The 22,940-nt window shown below is 38.1% G+C and overlaps 1 protein-coding gene across 12 annotated transcripts in view; it reads right to left on the bottom strand.

The window, feature by feature from the left end:
• The window catches only part of CSNK1D (casein kinase 1 delta), a 29,530-nt gene that overhangs the window by 5,415 nt on the left and 1,175 nt on the right, over positions 1–22,940 (bottom strand). For 2 of the 12 annotated variants that reach the window (XM_009644258.2, XM_035899972.1), the window contains exons 2-8: positions 22,036–22,184; positions 21,319–21,547; positions 20,781–20,951; positions 18,431–18,579; positions 17,698–17,869; positions 17,194–17,333; positions 7,839–10,116 (exon numbers count right to left, since the gene is read on the bottom strand). In XM_009644258.2, the coding sequence (XP_009642553.1) occupies positions 10,066–10,116; positions 17,194–17,333; positions 17,698–17,869; positions 18,431–18,579; positions 20,781–20,951; positions 21,319–21,547; positions 22,036–22,184 (1,061 nt within the window). In that variant the 3' untranslated portion in view covers positions 7,839–10,065. The other 10 variants (XM_035899940.1, XM_035899991.1, XM_035899965.1 and 7 more) reach the window with 10 other exon arrangements.

Raw genomic sequence — 22,940 nt, forward strand, 5'->3', positions numbered from 1 at the left:
GATGACCTGTAAATTAGATTGGGTAGCCTCAGGGAAGGGACTGGACTATTTTGAAACATGCTAGCCATCTTTATGTTAGCAGCAGAGGAAGGTCTTAACATTTTTTTGGTTGGTTGTTTTCTCATTTACCCCACTTCCCTATCCTTTTGCTTAATCTATGGAAGTTCAAGGTGCCGTTCTTGCTGGTTGAGGAAACGTAATAGAACTGTTGATCGTATTTATGACAGCAGTGCGTAAGAACCAATCAAAAATGGGGTCAGCTCTGCTACTCATGGCACAAACAGAATGGGGAGTTTCTGGCCAGTCTTTATATCTTGACATTAGTATGGGGGAAGGAGAAAAAATAGATCAGGCAGTGACAGCACATTTGAAGAAATGTGTAAAGGGAAAAGATTCATTGTGAGGACACTGAATAGAAAAGGAAGGTAAAAGGAAGGCATTCTATACATTCCCCCCCCCCCCAACACCCTCTTCAAGAAATGTAATCTTTTATACAAAGTTATGCTACCACAAACCACCTTTCAGATGTTTATAAAAAGCTCTCTAGGCTTTGTGACTGCAGTAACAATCTTCAAAAGAGACTGACTGCAACAGATGCAGTTTTCTTGTTGGTAGCAAAGGAGTATTGGCTTTCAGGTGCCCAAATTGTTCCGCTTAATAACTTGAAAACTAAAAGACCCTAATCCCTTAAACCCCTGTATCCCTTTTAAAAATAACATCATTAGCTGTTGCATATTCGGCCATTTTAACAGACACATATAGTAAACCCAACAAAGTGCCAAACCCACGAACCATTCCCTAGCTGGAACTCTCATCTCAGATACCAGCTTCCATTCTGGCAGTTTCCTCAAAATGGTTTTGCATTGTTAGGACAACCTTGCACAGAAATTGAAAAGTTAGGATCATACCCTTTCTTCAAGTGGTTTTATAAAAAGAAATGGATGCTGCACTGAATAAACTTTATTTTTATATTACATATAGTGCATTACTTTAAAACCTTTTATTAATGTAGTGGCAGGAATTGTACTGGCACGTCCTAGATATAAGACCTTAGTCGCCAAACGTACCTCCAGTTTGCTGAAGACTAAAATCTGTACTTGGCACACAATACTGCCAACTCCAGAAGGCCACCATATGAACGGGCAAAAGGAAAATGGAATCCCCAGATCAGTTTATGACAGCACTGGAGGCTGCTTCAGATGATACATGAAGGCCTGCTACAGCTTTCAGATTTGAGTTCCTTGTTCTGTTTCAAAAAGCAAAAATTAGAAACCTTCCCAAAGGTGAATTCAGATTCTCCAAATAGCCATTTTTGTCTTACTGTGTGTTTTGATCACCAGATTCCTTTTCTAGATAATGCTATACTGTTATCACAGAACTAAATGGTTATTCCTTTGACCTCAGGTTTTGGCACAATTTTAACGTTCCAGACACTCTTCAAATTGTCTAGACTGCAACATCTTGAAAATTTGGGCTTATCATACTGACTTTCCAGACCATCTTTCATTTGCCATATGTAATACCTTTATGGTTAAGCTGGAAACAAGAAGCGTTACGTTACAATTTTATGTAATTGAGGCAGAAGAGGGACAAGGGAAACACATTTCAACAAGACACTATAAGTAATTTCTAAAGTAAATCTAGTGTTCACAGAAAATGCCTCATTGGCCTGTGCAAGTTCTGTTCCTCGACTCAAAAGACGAACTACTCCGAGTAGGACTGCCAGCGCTCTTGTGCTATTTTCAGCACAGACCCACCCAGATTGCAGTATTTGTGAGAGCAGGAGATGCTTACTGCATGAGAGAGGTCAAATCACAGGACTCTTACCAACTGTGAGAAATAAGGGTTGGAATTTAATTTGCTAAGCAGTTTCACACAGGCTATAAAATCTTATACCGTTTTCATTATTTACAAGCAGCATCAACACAGAGATGAGAAACTCCTAATCCAGAGCTCTCGGCAACATCAAAACTGGCAGGCTTAAGAGTACTTCTGAAGCCAGTTAAGCTCCCTGCTTCCATTCTGTCCCATTCAGGGATGACATCAGGTGTGTGCTAGCCCTCCAGCCCTCTTTCCATTCAGCTGCCTTCATTTCATTGGAAAGAGATTGGCTGTACTGATGGGAAGGAAACCTCCATGCATGCCAGATCCCTAGCCTGGACAACTGTGGGCCAGTATGCTCAGGCATGTACCCAACTGCTCCTACGGCCATAAAGGCCTTTACATTGAGCTCGTGCTTTATAGATCTCCCTCCTTCCTACCCTGAGATATCAAAAAAAAAACCCCCAAAAAAACCCACCAACCAAAAACCAAGCAGTCATTAGGTTCCCAGTGCTGTCTTCAAACACCAGCTAGGAACTGTTAACATACAGGAGAGGATTGTATTGGAAGCCTTTCTCTTGGAAAGACTAGCCTGGTTCCTTATTAATTTAACTCTGCTTATTTAAAATTCACAAAGAATTGCTTTTAAACCCCTCCAGGTATTTTGCTACAGTACTTTAACCTCAACACCACCAAGATCCCCTTAAGAGCAGTTGGCGAGATGCGCTCTTTCATGTATTTTGAGGACATGCACGGTTGGAGTCATAAGGCATTGTTTGAAGAGACAGTTAACTGCCCAGGGACACAAGTGTAACAGTTCCATGCAACATCTACCTGGATCAATTTTGGTTCAACCTTCACCTGGTTACAATTTTATGACTTGAAAAAAGAAAAGGGAAGAAAGGGGGGAAGGCAGGTAATTATACAACTGAATTGCCAAGCATCCCAAAGGCAACATTATAATTTTCTCTTGCATCATACAGTATTAGAACAAATGTAATTTCTTTAGACACATAGTTCATGAAACTAAGAAGTCTGTGAGGGAAACAATCAAAAACTGCAAGTGTAAAAAAATGCAAGTATAATACTACAAAATAATTGAAAAATAGTTTTCATAGATTATTTCTCGGAAACCAATGAATGGTCTTTCATTGTGCAGGCTAGCATAATTTTTAAAGCTTTTTAGATCTTTGTACATTCTATAAATAGTGCACTATAGGATTTATGGTTAAAATACTGTATGTTTGATCATGTAAAGGATCTTTGGCCCTTAATTTCCTAACGCAAGGAGAGTGTGTGCGTATAAACGCCTGTAACACACACAGAATATATGAAGAGGTGTATATGTCTGTGCATATATATATTTATATATGTATGTATCAATCTCTATATATCAAACATGCAAAATACCCAGTAGAGTAGAACAGACACAGGTTGCCTGTTTACTAGACAATGAGCAATGCAGAGTTAAAACTGTTTTCTTCTTCCTCCTATACAAAGATAAGCTTGCTTTTTAGAATTTTCTAAATAAATATCTTGTAGCTATTTGAAGCCTAGAAGATCTCAGCAGAACTAAAAATCTTAAAAGTGATGCAGCTATCTGTTTAAAATCACAATCTCTAGATTTTCTTTTTCTCTGGTCCTTAAATACATTACAGCAAGTCTTTAGCAGTACCTGCTGCTAAAGCAGCTAGTTCCCTACAGTTGAGACTTGAGACGGCATGAAGGTATGGTGTGAAGGACTGGACAGATCTTGTGCTTGTTCATATTAAATACCATCCGAACAAATACGTGTTAGACAATGTAAAATCATTCTCTAAAAAGAAATGAAAACATTCCCCTAACCAAGCAATCAAACTTCAAAATGAAAATCCCAAATACACGCATGTGTGCACCTTTGTGACGTCCCAAAGAAAAGCTTCAGTTTGGTAGGCAATCATAAACAGAGGGCTCGCAGGAGAACGCAAACTCTTACAGGCTAGAGGGGTAAGTACCAACGTGTGTGTCTGTGTCTCTGCCACACTTGCCTTTAGGATTATTATTTTTGTTTCTTGTTAATGCACTTTAATGTAACGTGTACATTTATACTTTTTTTTATGCTTTTCTAGTAAGCTGTTGCAAATGTAGTGAATAAATATTTATTTGGTTGTCAAAAACTGTGTGAGAAAATAAGCTTAGAAAAAATAATTTTAACACCCAGATCTGGAAATTTGGCTTCACTTGTACATGCTCAATAGCTACACAGAAGCAGAGTGCTTATAGAGAAGAAAGTAAGAGGTGACGCCAAGCTGACAGGCAGCTAGAATTTAACGTGGGCAAGGGGACTGCTTTTGCCATGACTCATAGTTTGGCCAATTCCAAAATGGAAATGGGCTCCTGCTGTAAATGATCCTGAAGACTATCTTAAAGCAATCAACTAGTTTAAAATAGCTATTAATTTTGTGGTGCTCTATGTAGAAACTACTTTCTTCCTCTGAAGAGTGCTCCAGGTTTTGTTTGAAGGTCAAGTTTTATGAACTGCTGACTTATAAAGCTCTAAATATTTTGAATACTGACCTGCCAGCAAGCTATCTTTATCGTCAAGTGATGCCCTTTAGAACTGAAACCTCCTAAGAAAATGTAGCTTAAGAATACATTTATTGTGGAGTTTTTTGGATCCTGTCGTACCCAAGATAAGATTGGCTCCTGAAGGTAAAATCTTGAGGCTACACCCAAGTGAATCAAAATTACAGTCTCTTCAATGTAACAAGAGCTACATTTTGCTATCTAGAAGCCATCTAGAAAGCTCACACCAATTTGTGCCTAATTCTAAGTATCTCTGCTGAGAAATTTTGGAAAAATCTATCTAAGCTCAGCTTCAAAAGTTTCTCTGTATATTTACACTGCAAAGATTGTAGGTCTAGTTTACATAAAACCCCATGTTTGAATAAACATCATTACCCTTTTTATGCTAGTTTAGTTAAATTGCTAAGTCTTAAGGTATAATCAAATACCTTGCTGCCCTGCCAGCTGTATCAGGCCCTAAGCTGCTATGGGAATGAATGTTATCGGGTGGACTGAAATGACAGAATGCGTTAGCATGCAGTCAGCACATCCTTGTGACAGAAAACCAAAGGGTGTATCTTTGCCTCTTGGTACTCTTTGAGTCTGAAAGAAAGGACTCAGGCCATTCGCTGTGGAGGAAAATGGACGTGACCGGAATTGCACAGCTGCTGTTCACTGCTGCTGGACCTGCTGAAGGAAGGTGACCCACCAATATTTTAAGAGTAAACAACTTTGACAATAGCGGAGGCACTGTGTATGAGAGGTAACGGCTTTGGAATATATTACTTTAGCAGCCTTATCAATGCTTCTGGAATAGAGCCAGTAGGAAAAAGGTGCATCTACTGCAAAAGTCAGGGCTCTTAAAAGTATCTTGCTAGTGATGCAGTCTGCGAGATCAGCATTCCTTCATTTGTCTGAGAAAACATGGAAAGTTAGGGGCAGACAGAGTAAAAAGCTCCTTACCACTAGTTATATGCTGTTTGTTCCTTGACTGATCTCAATACCTGCTTCATCATCTCAGCAACATTCCAGCCGTCAACTTTCCTCACTATCCCTAGATTAATGCCTTAGAGCAGTAAGAAATGAGGATAGCTCTTGCTCTTCTGTCTCTTCCATCTACTACTGTTTCAGCAGTTTAAAGCCTTTCACTGGAAAACTCTGAATCCAATGAAGAAGTGTATCCAGATTTTAGTATTTAAAATTCTTAAATAGCAAAAGACTTTTCAGTCTTGTTGAAAAATGTGGCATAAAATCCGGTGGTTGACAATGTCAGACAAACTTAAAATACAATTTCTTAGCAGTGAGAGCAGAGGAACATTTGCTGTTTGGCATCTTTGAAGAAAAAAAATCTGCACATCACCTCAAAATACTGTGAATTGTTGGTTTAGCCTTTCCTTAAGGATTATGACAAATACCAGAAGCTCTACATTGCCTTTGTGCCTGTAATGCCTGCAGCTCTGAACCAAGCTGAGGGCTGTAACTAAACATTTTGTCTGGTTTTGAGATAAGTACTAGACATTTTCTTCCTAGTGCATAATGTACCAAATGAATTCCTGGTTTGTTCCACATCCCACCCTGCCCCAAGTATCCTGGATTGGTCACAACAAAGACACAGTAGACTGGGTCTTAATGCTTTAGGATGATATACGCAATTTCCCCTTTGTCCACATTCCTATTTGCCCATTATGCTTATATTTCTCAGACCTAGATCTTATCTATGCCTTTTGAATCAAAAATTTTCCCAAAATGACATTAACAAAGAACACTATCTTAAAAAAAATTTTTTTTTGTAGACTGCTTATTTTTGTAGATCGTGTATATACAGATCTCATCTAATTTTCTGTTGTCCCTCTGCCTACAGCATCCAATGGTTTTGTCAAAAGAACCAAAGCATACTGGCCTTAATAAGACTAAACAGGAAAAAACCAACAATGTCTGAGAAAAAGTCATCAAGTGTTACTCTTGTGCAAATATTTGCTGATAAAGTTAGTAGGATTTTGCTGTGAAACAGATTCTTACTGGAGATGAGGCCTCTGAGCACTCTCCTGGTACACACTACTGAACGATGCCAACAGTCCATACAATTCTGGTTCATACAATCACTTAAATCTAGACATATACATGTAATGCCAGTAATTGTCACCTGAATGAACCAGAGGGAAGTGTACTGTTTTTAATAATGAAGTACTGCATTCTTTAATGGTAAAACCTTCTTATTATTAACCTGTCTCACCCAGTGAATTTTAGAAGCTACCTTGCTGTAGGATTAAGTTCATGGTGGATTACACTTCCTCACAACTGGATTAAATCTAGATTTCTGACCAGATGGCTCAGCACTATTAAAAAAACAGCAGAGTGGTTTGTTTTCACTTCGCATTTTGTCTACATGAAGTGCTGCTCTTGTAAAGCAAAAGTTAAAGAACAAAATAAATACCTTTTTATTTCATTCTTTTACAAAGAGAAAATAAGTACTCTTGAAATGAACATGTATGCTCTAGCCAATGACCTACTTACTAATCTGTAAATTCATTGTAAAGATTCTTGTCAGGAAATTAAATTTCTCAAAGTGTTGCCTTTGACAGATTTTGTGGAGGAGCTACCACTCAGAGGTCTGGAATGTGGGGAAATGAAGACAACAAATAGTTGTGCTTCTAATATTTTTCCCCACTGGAGAATGAAGGATGAGATGCCTCTGGAGTTTTTGAGTACTTTCATGAAGTTAACATGGAATATATGCACTTCTTAAATGCTTTTACTTAATCTCTCTCTCAAAGCATAGGATTTGTTTTCAATTGTTGTCAAGGTACTTGCACCACAAAGAATTCAGGGACTCTCTAACCATCAAGATTATGTAAAACAGTAGCACAGGCGGTATTTTTCACATAAAACCCACATAGCCAGTTCTAAATGAAAACTGTGAGGATCAATTAAATAATCCTTCCAACTTTTAAAGGCCTGCTAATCAGAAACACAGAGGGTTCTTGAAGGTGCGTTTGCCCTCAAATTATGAATAGACTTTTGAAAATTACATAGCAAAAGCCAGGACTTTTATTGCATGAGGCATTGTGGGTAGAGCTCAATATTTTTCTTGCTTTTATCCTAGCTCCCATAACTGATCAAGTCTCAATAGCAATTCTCTTCCCATACTTCCTATCAAGTAATACACTGTATCGATAAGAGAAAGTGTTTGTAAAAAAGACTTCTGGAGAAGAAGCAATATCCAAACAAGAAGCATTTACCTTTAAAGAGACAAAAGACACGCTTTCTGTGAGCAAAGCAATGAGTGCCTTCTCTTTCTTCCTGTATACCCTAACTGCTGCATTCTGACCATGACTACCAAAATCCTTCAGTGAAAGTTTTAGTACCACCACAATGTCTTCAAATGTTTGCAGCTGACAATGTTTCTTGTAGGTACAGAAACCCCTTTAAAAAAAAAAAAAAAAAAAAAAAGAAAGAAGTTACACCAGGTAAAGAGTAAGGATTCATTGTAAGTTACACCAAAGAAGAATAGAAGTTATTATGAATGTATTTACACAATTGTTAAAGTACACAAATACAGTGGTAGTACAAATGAAGTGCTCTGAGATAGTGGTTTCCAATACACAGGTTTATATAGACGGTCTAACTATTTTCCGCATGATAGAATTTAACTATTATGAAGGACAAAAATTGCCCACAAGTGAGTACAATTCTAGAAGCCTGCAGTCAAATTTTAAGTATAGTACAGCAATCTAATGTTCCAGATACAGTGAGAATAAAGAGGCTGCCTTTGTAAATCCCTCTAACAGTACATTATTAACCACAGATATTTACAAGGAAAGCACAGTGAAGTGTAAAACTGTTCAAATGGTAGTGCACATGCCTAAAATACTGAAGTTTATAGTAACTGAGGAAATAATTCTCTTATGCAAACTTATCCATGGATCAAACTTTTAAGCTTTTCCACATACTCTCCCCAAACACAGGTTTCCCCAGTCAAACCCAGAGTACACACAAGCAAGTAGCTAATGTTCTGAACACATCCAAAGAAGAGTGACTAATACCTAATATGTGGACTTTTGAGAGGGGCAAAACAGAACTTGTAAACACTGAAACAATAAAAATTACTCTTCATAAAACTCTGAAGACCAACAAGGCCTTTAAAAAAAAAAAAATACGTTTTCAAGCAGGGAAGAATTTCTCAAAATACTTAACTGTTCAAACAAAATCTCTATACTTTCATTTCCAACATGGAACTTCCCATTACTTCAGTCATACTAGTATAAACAGTACTTCTGATACTGTTCCAAGTACTGTGAGGACAGAATACCTACTTTTATATTATGAGACTGTTTACAGTAACAGACAATATGAAGACTCTCCCATATTCCACAACCAAGAGGTGCTAACAACACCTGCAACAGTTTTTTGGGCAACCTAAGCATGTTGAGTCATTCGTTCCTAGCTAATGATTCTGGGCATACTCAGGTTAAGAATTAAATATGGTATGCACCTGAATTATAAAAATTCTCAGTATTTCACAGCAAGAATAGGTTGGGGTTTTTTTTGTTGTTTGGTGGTTTGGGGTTTTTTTTTGTGGTGGTTTTTTTCTTTGTTTGTTTGTTTGTTTTTAAAGAATTCCTTTTTTGAGTCTTGGCATGAAACAGAAGGCCTGAATCAATTTATTTGTTTATTTTTAAACTTGCAGATGCTGAATGAAACGTGCAAATTCACTGAAGACTCAGGAGCAATATGTATTTTCCACTTGCAATACCCTCCAAGCTAACCAGCCTTAGAGTGGAGGAAACAAAATTTTACCAATAAAAACGTTTGAAACTATCCATTTACCCATACTAAGCAGAGAGAGAGTACAAGCTCTCAAATTCTAAATCCCTCAAACGCCAAACTCCTTCACTTTGTCCTTCGTATTCTTTACAAAAAAAAGAAATCCATTATCACCTTCTTTACTATACTTAGACTCCCCTACAGGGTATTCAGTTCTCCTCTTTTATAAAAAAGAATGACCATTAAAAATTCCTTTGTGTTACATGGAAAGTTAAATGTTAAGAGTGAATGAAGACAGCAAACAGAAAAGTAAAATTCTAACAGTTTTAAAAATTACATGAGAAAACCGTCTCAGTCAGAATGGGACCATACAAGTAAGTAAACATTTTAAATAAAGTCAGATTGTTTTGATTCATTTACATGTTCCCTGCCAGACTAATTTTTTTAAACAAGAAATTTCAAGTCATTGTCTTTAGTTTAGGTTTGTTTATATTCTACATTTTTAGATCAGACAAAAGCAAGAGTTCTTTACAGAGAATTAAGCCAATAATTTTAGCAAAATGATACAAAAAACTTTCTTAAACCAAGTAAAAGATTTATAGTTACAGTAGAATAATAAAAAGGGGGTAAAGTCTGCCGCCTGTGGAGGGAAAACGGAAATGGCCATCCGATAACAGGCGGTCAACTCTGTAAACCATCTTTCTTTTCCAGCCCTGTTACCACAGGGTTCTCTTAAGGTCATTGGGTTTCTGGCAAAAGCGTCCTGTAATGGCAGCTGCTGGAGTCTGTCCATGTTCCTCCAAGTGCCTTTTAAGTCACATGGAGAACTCCAATTGTAATGTTTCCGCTCTAGTTTAGGGGTATTTTTGCTAGTAAAGCCATTGGTAACATAGGAGATCAGCCATGCATTATCTGCCCTCCATGGCAACATAATTCTCATCGGTGCACAGCAGACTGGAGAACACTGGTAGTTACCCGAGCAGGAATCTACCAAAGCCAAAAAACAAGACAACATCAGCACATATCCTTCCAGTTAACATACAAATGGCTCTCAATGTACTTTTAAATAATTCGTTGCCAAAAGTGTGTGAATTTAAAATCCAATGAGCTATATACAATGTTTCGCACCCACCTGTAGCTACATGAAGTTCCCTCTATTTTCCTCCTTTATTAGAAGTTAACATGGAAAATTCACCTTTCCAGCCAGAGGGGATGTTTTGAAGAAAAGTAAACAGAGCATAAACACGCACAGAAGAAAGAACAAACCAGATGAAAACACTACCAATGCGCAGAAATAGACTCAATGAATAATTAAGGTTTTTGTGGAAAAAGAAATCCCAATAAGAGGGTAAAAAAAAATTATTTGCAATGGCTTTTCATTTTTCATGGACATTGTGTTAAAAGACAATTCATTCATTTCCACAGCTTGACCTATTTCAGTAATAATGTAACATTTTAACAACACTTTCAGTTTTAAAAGTGAAAAAAACACACATCACTGCAATTTAAGAAGCAAGAAATGTCTAAGTAGCTGAAACAGTATTTGGTATTAATTTCAGTTGTAAACAGCGACAAATAATAAGGCATACAGTAAAGGCCAACCAATGCAGACACAACCCTGAGCAGACCAGAATCTGCACAGTCTCCCACACACAAGCTTTCCAATGCAAAGTTTTAGGTTTGCTTTTAATTTTTTTTTTTTTTTTGATGAAGGTCTGATAATTGGACTTTAAAGTGTTAAGCTGCCATTTACAGTTGGATCTTTTTAATGCTACAAACTGTTTACAAAGCAGCTTGTGCACAGTCAGCAAAGCACATAAAGCAGGAGGAAACGGAAGAGGAATAGCAGGATTCTTCACCAATTAGAGATACAGAATTAGTGCAAGCTTAGGCTTTATAGAGAAAGTGAGGCAGCAGACGGAGTTATACAACAGAATTTATTAAAGAACAGAAAAATCTCACAGCCTTTTTTAGTAAGAAGCAAAGCAAAGAAGCTTCTCAAATACTTAAGAAAGCGTCCTTCAGCCATCAAGGTTCAGATTCCAACTGAAACTTGTTACTTCCCTGATGAAGCCTGTTATTGCCAAAAGCAGAACAGACTAAAAAGCCAAAAGCTGCACACAGAAAGGCAGAAACTTCTACTGCACTGAACGGCGGAAAGGAGTTCTCAATACCCAAATTCAAGCCTGTCTAGCTCCAAGATGCTCCTGTTCAAACTACTCTCATTAGCATGTGAACATTTTTTAAATATACACCTGAATAGATCTAACTATTTTTTAAATGATAGCTCCTAAGGAATGGAGAAGAATATAAACTAGTGGAAAATTGATACGGCTGTAGTAGAACATTCCATTCACGACAAGACAGAGCCTCATTTGAGTAATATAGTCAATTGAGTCTTCACACAAGTATTTTGGTTTTACGGTTCTGAAGCAGATCTGTTTCTGAATGGATGACACACTGCTGCATGAACATACCTGGAAAGACATGTAATTCTCAAACAGCTAAAATTTAGACTTGGTTATTTTATTTTATTGTTGATGCTTGAATCATTTTAGGGACTTTTAAAGTCACTATTTTTGTCAGTTCTGCTTAAGAGTCCAAGTGGAACAGCACCAATAATTCAACTTTTGGAAGGACATTTACTTTTAAGTTAGAGAAAACCCAATGCTCTATCAAGCATCTGACCAGAAGCCACAGGTACAACTATGAGATAATGTGAGGAGAAGCAGAAAAGTAGGATGTTTCCAAAGATTTTTTTCCCCACCCCATCCAAAGTTCTGGTGTCTAATGAGAAGCACTCACCCAGTGCTGCCTTCCAACGAAAGGAGACGAGCAGCTACTTGCCATGGTGTTCGAAAGGAATGCTATTCTGAGGTAGGGGAAAAGACAGCAATTTGTAACAGTTCCACTGGCCCAATATATAGATGTCTAACAAACATCCAACCTAAACTTGCAGTAGCAAAAGCATCTTTTGAGGAGCTCTGATTTCAGACTTCTCTAAGACATTTCTATCATATTAAGAGATACATAAAAGGAACAAATCATTATTCCTCAAAGAAAGCTGACAGGGTCAGAAGAACAACACAGAGTATGATGCCTATTAAGATGGATATATGGAGAAAGATTTGCTCATGAAGAGATGGAAAATGCATTGGAAGTATGTTGCTTTTTCCCCAGGGAAGTGGCACAACACTTAAATTGTTCAATGCCAGTGTTGGCTACAGTCTTCTAAAAACTTCTTCTGTCAAAGAGACTTAATCAAATATTTCTTTGTGCAGCATTCCAATCTTTTCTTCCAACTACAAAGAGAATACCTCCATTACCAGCAGGAACTATGCACAGCTTTGACTGTTGGGTGCTGAACATGCTACATTCAGGGGAAAAAAAAAAAAAAAATTAAAAAACTTACTGTATACCATGAGCAGTCAGACTGAACCTTCTGTGAAAGGAAATGAAGGCTACTCACCCATAACTAGACTCTTGAGATGATCACTGCTTTCGGGATGCAATGTGGACCGACAGAACTGATTCAAAGTAGTGTTTACTAGAAGACTCATGACCTCCTTTGCTACCTCCTTTACTACGTTTCTTAACATTTAAAGACTGACTACGTAAAGGAGACTTAGTGAACAATTTACTCATAGAGCTTAAGAGCAGAAAGATCTTTTAACAGCTAGTAGGATTGTCTGTCCAGCACAGATGACAACTCTTCATTGCACAGAGACCTGTAATTTAGGCTTGCTTTAGACCTGAATACACCACCTAGAAATGAATCCAGTTTTGATGCAAAGGCAAAGGGGACAGACGATATACTTCTTTTAGAAGTTGTCTCAGTGGCTAATTGCCTTCACTTAGACCTCTGTTTCACTTTTCCTTAAATGTGTTTTTGATTTTAAGCAATAGTTCTTCACATATGTTTTCTGCATAAATGTCAGTTCCTGTTAAAATCATTGTCTCTACAATACTATACCAACTAACTCAGAATGATCTCTTACCCTTCAGCAAATGGAAAGACATCAATTTGAAATTCTTGCATTGTACAATGTGTTTTTCCAAGCTCAATTTTTATGGCTCTTCTTCTTGGTGTTACTTAGTTTTCCAACAATTTAAGATACGAAGAACTGAACTAAGCATAACATTCCAGCATCTGTCTCATTAATGACATGAAATAACCTCTCCAATTCTGTTCATTACTGTATCATACACAGATTCAAGGATGAAATGAATGCCCTTTCATGATGGCATCACACTAACCTCTCCAACATTACACCTAAAGCCTCCTCAGTCATTGCTTACCACGGATATAGTTCCCACATATAAGACAATGGACTCCATTCTCTCATCCTAAACGTGTTTTGGAGTACTGCAGTAATACACATATTACTTGAGTAGGCTTTACCTGACTGCTCAACTCTCACTAATGGTTATTGCTGTCAAACATCTTACAACTTGTAGGTTTTTAGCTGTTGCATTCACTTCCATATAATCCAGAAAAGTACTGCATAATGTGTGCCACAGAATTTACATAATTTTCTTAGAAATGCTTAAGTTTCATGAACCATCTCATAGACATGCTAGTTGTTACTCCAATAAACACTCGTTACTTAGTGTTACAAAGTGCTAGTCTTTCTAATGAGAATTATTTAGGTACTATGTGGACAATACCTTGGAGGTGGGGAATATACATTAATGTCTATTTTGCTATCCTTACCACACATGTGTTACATTTCTCTGAGAAGACCTGTTTTCCGTGAAAAATTTTTGGTTCATATTATCTACATTCCCAGCCTTAGTTTTCAGTTTCTGTCTGAACTGATCAAACCCGTTTTGGAAAAAAAGAGATAAAAATGTGGAGTCATCTTTAAGAACTCTACTTAGAGGTAAGTAGCTTTCATTATTCCTTTGAGTAACCTCTGCACATTTCCATTGCCCAGAGTTTAACAAGCAGTAGCTCCTCCTCTAGATGAGGTGGAGATTACAGGTGCAGTGCTGCCTTACCAAACCAAGGCATCCGAATAAAGTAAAATAACAAAACTAATTTATTGAGTTATAAATAAGAACTACGCCTGTTAGAGCTGTTACATCTATAGATCTGCATAGCAAACTTTAAAAGCTGCTTTCTACCAGGAGAACGGTCTAAGCGCTTCTTGAAAAAGGAACAGTGGTAGCACATTTAACTTAAGACTTGCAAAGGAAACTAACACACTTGGAATGGGCATGGACAAACAGTCACTGTTCTTTACTGTTCTCCTGATAAGAAGTGCCATGGATGATTTTCTATATTCTTACACCTAGCCAATTAAATTCTCCTTAATAACCTTGCCATGAGAGTTGGATACTTTATGTTTTCCTGACTAAGAACAAGGTATAAAGATAATGGGAAACCCATGGCTTTAATTGGTAACCTGGTTAACGTCTAAGGATAAATTTTGGTTATGGAAGAACCACTTTAACATTATGAAGACAGTAAGAATGTAAGCCACTTGAGCCATATTGCCTGCTATGGAGTAAGCAAGAACTGGGAGAATGAAAACGAATTTTCTCTAACAAGCTCAAGGGGAAGAGTTATAAGGCAAAGTCTAAGTAAACCTCTCTTGCCTTGCAAATCTGAGAGCTGTTTAAATTATACTACAGTCACACACTGTTATCCAGTCACCATGAGTGGAGACTAGCAGTAGTTCACTGCCTTGACAAGAACTAAATGAAGACAAGAGATGATGAATGATTAATTCTAACAAACTCAGAGAAGGTCCTGACTAGGCTGCTACTGGGATTGTAAAGAAGTCAACTGAGTGATCCCATACTTGGAGCAGAGTGTTAAAATGGACGGGTATGGCACTGTGCCATTAAGCCAGACTGTGCTGTTGGCCCACTGCACAAATTATACATCTGGATATTCGAAGATTACTCAAAAAAACCCCACAGTCCTACACAATCTCAGAGTATTCCCATTTACAAGTCAGGCAGAACCAAAATGTATCTGCAAACCCACCTGAATTACTCATACCTTACAGTGTTTAGAAAAGTGTCACAAGCACACTGAGTTACATGTCAGTAATATAGCAAAAAAAAAAAAAAAAGAAAGATATACTCTCTCCTAACATAGTCAAGTAACACCACTGCACTTATTTCTGTTACTGCCATTAATTATTTATCTGACTGGTAACAAAGCATCTGAGATTTGCTTGGAATGTCAGAGACAAACCCTGGACATACATACTTTACCAGGAAACCATCTTTACATTTGAGTAAATGCTCAAGGGGAACTTGGCATCACAGCCTCACAGAACAGCCGAGGTCAGAAGGGACCCGTGGAGATCGTGTAGTTCAATTCCATTACCCAAAGTGCAGTCAACTAGAGCAGGCCGCTCAGGACAATGTCCAACTGGGTTCCAAGTAATTTGGAAGTGGGAGACTCCACAACCTCTTAGGGCAACCTGTTCTAGTCCTTGCCCACCCTCACAGTAAAAAAAGTTATTTTTCATGTCTAAATGGAATTTCTTATATTTCAATTTGTGCCCACTGTCCATTGTCCATTCACTGAATATGACCGAGAAGAGTCTGGCTGGACCTTCTTTACATCCTTCTATTGGGTATTTATGCATATTTACAAGATCCATAACTACACGCAGTTCTGTCCTCTTTGTTTTCACACTGCTTACAAACTTCAGCCACAGAATATTTCAAGTGAGAATTTCTGGTGGCAAGAATTGTAGTTCACTGAACAATTTAAGCTGGCAAAAATCACCACCAAAACCAACACAGAAAACCTCACTTGTCTCCTATTCTCATCCAGTAATTTCTGCTCCTGATCTGTTCATCCCTTGTTCAAGCACAAATATTTGTGCAGCTACATGGTGACACAATTCATTCAGCTGAAAACCAACCCAAAAAATCCCACTTCACTCTTACTACAGCAGAATTTTTTCTCCAGTCCAGTTCACCCTCAGTCTTCACTAGAGATACCCACCTGGCCTCCATCTAAAAGAGCGCTCCCTCTAGCAGGAAGATTTTATATATAAGAACACATACTATCCAAAATAATTAATTCTGCGAATTAAACGAAGAAGTCAAAAGGAATTGAGTTAATTTTTATCAATATGCTCTGTCAACAAGGCATCAAACGAGTCCACAGCAAAAATTATGCAGTTAGAACTCCAGCGCAGCATTGAGGCGTGATGGAAAAATCCCTAGGCAACTGTACCAGTCCTCATAAGACTGCTCTCCCAGTAATGTTGCAGTATTCCTACAGTACAGGTGATTGCCCATTCCACAGGTGAGACTGAAAATAAGCTATACAAAGCCAGGCCACACACTACTTAGGACAAGCCTGTGTGAATACCCTGAAAAAGGAATGTTTCAGCTATAGCATGAAGAGTTAAAAATGTATTTAAACACCGCCAGTCTTAAAAAGAAGCATTCCCAAAATCTCTTCGCTAAGTCACCGTGACCAACGAGGATGATTTCAGTGCTGAATACGGCTATGAAACATTGTATCATTCATCCTCCGGCCATCCTCTTCAAATGAACCTTCTGTGACCTTTCCATCATCCATGTACGTGGCTTCTTACCTGCTCTGAATTACAGTACTGCACTATGTTTCTTCACTTTTGCACTTTTCTGTTCTTCATCAACTATTTCTTGTCTATTCTGCACCAATATTATCTGCTCTGTTGATTCGGAAACACGACTCACAACTGCTTCTAACTTCCTCATTGATAACAGATGTAAGAAATTAAATGAGCAAAGGAGCTAAACACTGTAATTGTAGATAAAAATGCTGTATCTCTAGGATTTTGCATCATCTCATAAAACAATGACTCTCTATTACTTTGAGTATTTCACGCTTACGGTTGCCAAGGCAAAAAAAAAAAAAAATTTTTTTTCTTTACAGTAGTCTGCAGCCACATCACAAATATTCAGGTAAAACGTCAAATATTTATACGAGTCAACATCATCTGCAAAATCAGTACGAAATCACCTCAATTAGGCTGGTATGTTCTTTTAGCAAATTAACTATCAAATCACCCTCATTCTTCCATTACACAGAAGGCTTTTTACCTGAGAAGTTGACATGCGAGAGGTATCTTGTCGGCCTGTTAAGTCAGATGACGAGATATTGACTGGGGCACCACGATGCAATCTCATGCTCACTTTCCTTTCTCGTTCCATACCAGATACTGGCCGAGGAGAGGTGTTGGCTGTGAGAAAAACTGCATTAGATTTTCATAACAAGAAATGGGATTATAACATGGTCACTGGAAAAATTACACTCATGCTGTTTGCATATAAAAATTCCAGAGAGTCAAACAAGAGAAATCAAGGCCTTTGTTTTACATTCACAGAAATCTAAGTAGGAATTTCCAGGTAATGAGTAAATACAATTTTCTTCAGTCTACTGAAAAGCAAGGGGGAGGAAAAAACAAACAAAAAACCCAATCCCTGGCCAGAGACAAATACCACTCAGGTACCCTAATTCTAATTTTGAATTTCCAATGATCAGGAACAAACTGCAAAGTATGGTGATGTACAAGGTGCATCTATCCAAGTCATTTGCTTACTTACCAGCATGTGAAGTTGGGGTAAGAGGAGTAGGAGGAGCTACATCTTGCGTTCCTCTCAGCCTGCCAGAAGCAGTGGAGGGTAACCCACGTACAGCTGAATTTCGTGTATGTCTCAATCTTTCCTCTCGTTCTCGCCGTTCACGTTCAGCATCTTCAGCTGCTCTGCTTGCACCCTACGGTTCAAGACTAGTGAACAACTTGGGGGATTATTGAGCTTACAACTAAATATTTGCATAAAAATACTGAAAATAAAAGAACTGGACAACCCGTGAATCGAAGTTTGCTACGGCATTAATTATTTTGGTAAAATTTTGCTCATACAACTGCTGGGACAGTCTTCAAAATGCTAATGTACCCACACAGTGTTATGGCAGCTGGACAGCTCCTCAACAGTTGCAAATGACATGTGCTGAAGATCAAGGTGGAGGAAAATAATAATAATTCCGCAAACTAGCTTGGTGACTGCCCTGAAGGAAGTATCTCAGAAGCCTTACACATTTAAAACCCTGTAACTTCAACTTAGTTGTCATTCAACCCCCATCTCATGGCTCCTCTATCTCCTGCCTTTCCTCATTTACAGACTTTTTTTCCTAGACAATAGAGCTTCCAGGAGGAAAAAGGCAAGACAATCTCACAGTGTCAGTTAAGATACTCAAAACTGACAATGTAGTAAAAAAATACCATTACAAAAAAAAAAAAAAAAAAAGGCTTAGAAAGCTATGTCAGCTACTCACAAATTTCAGCATGTTCCAGTCGAACACATAGTCATACGAGAACCCTTGTCGATGGAAAAGGTTTCTGAATAATTGCCTTAGATAGGAATAGTCCGGTTTGTCATCAAAACGCAAAGAACGGCAGAAATTCAAATATGTGGCAAATTCAGCTGTAATAAAAGAAAGCCTGGTTTTTTTTCCTCCAGCTTCACATTTGTTTTTTATAATTCTGAAACAAAAAAACCCCAACCACCCCAAACCCAACAAATAGGGAATCTCCTAAACATATGGAAAAGAATAATGACCTAATACTAGAAATCTACTGAAGGCAACACTCCAGCTATCTATCAAGTCAACCCTGAAAAGCAAATTATTTGTCTATCACAGAGTAGGCAAATACCTCACTTGTCAAGAGCAGAGAGGACCTAATAATAGAGTTCTTTAACCAACAGTTGAAGGGGTGGGGGAGGACAGGTTTAAAACTACAGTTGAGCAAAGATAACAGATTTTTTTTGCCTTTCTTTGCTTTGAATATATTTAAACATAATTTCTTGCAGGACAAGGAATAGCATCTCTTTGTTGTTAAGTCACATAAAGATTCATGTCTGCCAGCTCACAAAACATGCAGAAGTTGCAGGAGCCATATAAATTTCTCATGTAAGTCATGCTACAATTTTAGATTTTGACCACCTGTTTTCATATGGCACACAAAATATTAATCACACAGAAAAAAAAACCAACCAAAAAACTTATTGTTGTGAATCCAATGCACCAGAGATAGTATCTGTATCAAAATACCAGCTTTTCAGTTCAAGTCTTTCCAGATGAAATAATACAAGTTAAGAAAGAAATTCTAACGAATGGCACAAGAAATTTGGTTAGTCTTCCCTGCCTGTTAACCCCAGAGAAAAAACATAGTTAATGAATGTAAAGAAACATGTATGAAGCAACATTTGAAACAGATCAAATACAGTAAGTTTTCATACAACCCTAACAAAAACTGTAGTTCTCATCACTGTACTTAGCTGCCGAAGCCAAAAGTGTTGGAATAACAGAGACAGAACTCTTAATGAAAGATCAATGATATTCTCTGATGGTGGCTAATGTTAAGAAGTTTTGAAAAAGATTTAAGTATCATTTTGCAGGGCTCACAAATGCCTAGTTATTACTATAGTGTAAATACCAAATTGAGAAACTGAAGAGCGTTGAGGCATGATGCTAGGAGGGTTTCTTATGCCTCTCACAGATGCTGACCATCAACAGGCCAAACTAGATCCCAGAATCATAGAATCATTAAGGTTGGAAAAGATCTCTAAGATCAAGTCCAACCGTCAATCCAACACCACCATATCTCCAAGTGCCACGTCTACATGTTTTCTGAACACCTCCAGGCATGGGGACTCCACCATCTCTCTGGGCAGCCTGTTCCAATGTTTGACCACTCTTCCAGTGAAGAAATTTTTCGTAATATCTAATCAGAACCTTCCCTGAAGCAACTTGAGGCCATTTCCTCTCGTCCTATTGCTAGTTACTTGGGAGAAGCGACCAACACCCACCTCACTACAATCTCCTTTCAGGCAATTGTAGAGCGATAAGGTTTCCCTTCAGTCTCCTCTCCTCCACGTGAAACAACCCCAGTTCCCTCACAAGACCTGTTCTCCAGACATTTCACCAGCTTCATTGCTGGTGACACACTCCAGCACCTCAATGTCTTTCTTGTAGTGAGGGGCCCAAAACTGAACACAGTGTTTGAGGTATGGCCTCATCAGTGCCGAGTACAGGGGGACTATCGCTTCCTTAGTCCTGCTGCCCATGCTATTTCTGATACAAGCCAGGATGCTGTTGGCCGCCTTGGCCACCGGGGCACACTGCGGGGTCACGTTTAGCCAGCTGCCAGCCAGCAGATGAACATGGAATGACAATTCGCAAGTGAAACAACTGCAGTAGGTAAGAGGTGCATCTGACTACACAATCCGATTCATCCAAAAAACAGTATCCACACATATGAAGAAATGGGTAGTTTCTCAAAAAGCTATTTTTCTGTTAAGAGTTATCCAGCCAGCATAGACGCATGTATACATAATACAGCACAAATCAGATGTACCAAGCTACCCCTCGACTCAAGGGCACTGAAATGACTGCTTACTAATAGTTAAGACAAGGGATATTTAGAAATGGTCTACAATCACAAAGACCCCAATCTTGAAAGCACAGTATCTTTATCATACACATGCCCAACCATGGGGGTGGTGAGAGGAAGAGGGAGGGAGGGAGGGAAGGAAAAAAAGACTAGCAGAATTCAGTGTAAAGAAAAAAGAAATACCACTAAAACATGAACATGTAGGCCTAGTGCCACAAAAGAGGAACTTACAAGGATATCCTTTACACAAAACCTCAATGGGTGTAGACATTTTCTTTTCACTGATACGTTCATATTTCTGCCTCTTTGTTGCTGCTTTCAGTCCCTGCCAGGGGAGGGAGCCCAGGTTAAAATACATCAGTACATAGCCCAAGGATTCCAAGTCATCTCTGCGAGATTGCTCTACAACAGCATAAAAAAGTGGACTCATTAGGTTTCATTTTCTACTGGAAAAACAAAAGACTGTGCAACAGACTGTTATAAAACCCTTAGAAAAACAAGAGATAGCTGAGCTACTCTGCCCATGATAAACTCATTCAGTACAAAAAAAGCCTATCACCCTTGCAGTTATTAAAAAATGCACTAATTCCTGAGAATTACAAACTGAGTAAATCCCACTCAGTCAAGAGACACAAGGCCAAACATGCTGCACTGTTAGTGCCAGAAATAGGGACTGTCTTCTATACCTCCATAAAGCAACACCTACTTGCACTAAAATTATGTGCATTAACACTTTTAAAGTTTCTATTTATTGCTTTCCCCAGCTCACCAATTCCAAGATGAGTGTTGATGGATGCATAACGGGCAGTTCCTGTTAAGTTTTTATTTTCACGATACGGAATATGTTGGTGAGTTCGAGCATCTCGGTATTTCTTTGCTAATCCAAAGTCTATTATGTAGACAAGATTGCCTTTCTTCCCCAGGCCCATTAAGAAGTTATCTGGCTTCACGTCTCGGTGGATGAAGTTCTTAGAGTGAATGTATTCAATTCGACTAATCTAAATATAGAGGGGAAATAAAAATCATCATCAAGAGACTGGGCATACACCTTTTTTCTTATAAAAACACTAGCAACCCTGTCTTAATGATAAAAGAGGTAAAGAAACTTTTTATTGTGAAATGCAAGGGCATTAAAGAGAACATGATTTAGAAGGCAATAGGTGAACCTTCTCTCCATCTCTTTCCCGTGTCTATTTCACATTTGTTTCCAAAAACTTTCCGGGGGGGAATTTGTCTTTGAGCAGTGCAACACCTGGTTTGCAAACAGCACAGGTCCAGTTTTTAAAAATCACATTAAGACTTTGTAATCACTTCTGAAAGGACACTTCATATTTACAGAAACAAAACTCTTTTTGAGTCTTTTCTCTAACGATACAGCCTATTCACCTCTAAATTACAGAAATAAAAAGTAGTTGGTTATGATCTCTCAAGAAATTTTAATATCCCAACATACTGCACTATCAAGATCAACAAAGCAGTTTCCTACCATTTGGTCAGCAAGTAACAGGACTGTCTTGAGACTAAATTTCCTTGAACAAAAATTGAAGAGATCTTCAAGACTCGGTCCCAACAGCTCCATCACCATTACATTGTAGTCTCCTTCAGCTCCACACCACTTAATTGTGGGAATGCCCACTAGAAAAAAAGGAAACCATTTATTCAGTATAACAATTTGATTTATACAGTTCATACACACAAATCTTCAAGGCTCTTAAGATGAATTCTAAGAGGGTCATTACTGTGAATGCTTGTATTTACAGTGAAGCTTAATATTTTATGCTACCTTCAGCCATTCCGAAATAGAAAGTTTGATAACTTCACAGCAGAACAAATATAAAATTATAGCAACCAAGGTCTAAAACCCAGCCTTTTTCCTCTTCCCCAGAAACCTCCCAGTCTTTGTGCTTAGCCTGTAATTTGAAAGTATTTAGCGTTTTTGCTGGATTTGAACCTTATGCATTTTACAAGTATTAATACTTATGTAGTCTCCAAGATGGCAATAAGGAGCAAATTGGAAGTCTGAAAATAAAGACACTGACAAACCACTAAATATTATTACTGAAGAAGACCTCAGGAATTAACTTCTTTGTTTCAAAGCCTACAAGATCACTGTAAAAGCCTCTCTCATTCATTTCAATTTGCAATGAATTTTCACCCTTCCTTCATACTCTTGTCTTTCCTCCAGTTCCCCTGCACTTGCTGTTTGGTGACTCTCTATCAAAGTAGCATTGTTTATGAGACATGTTATACATTCAGCTTGAGAGCGCTAAAATTAGCCCTGCTTTATGGAGAAACACTGGAAAGTTATTTCAAACAGAACTGTAAAAGCGCTCAAATATTTTGAATTAAACCTGTATGTAGGTAGCCTTATTCAGAATTTCAAATGCCTTT

Source organism: Egretta garzetta, unplaced genomic scaffold, assembly GCF_000687185.1.
Source record: "Egretta garzetta isolate BGI_Z169 unplaced genomic scaffold, ASM68718v1 scaffold381, whole genome shotgun sequence".
Taxonomy (NCBI): Eukaryota; Metazoa; Chordata; class Aves; order Pelecaniformes; family Ardeidae; genus Egretta; species Egretta garzetta.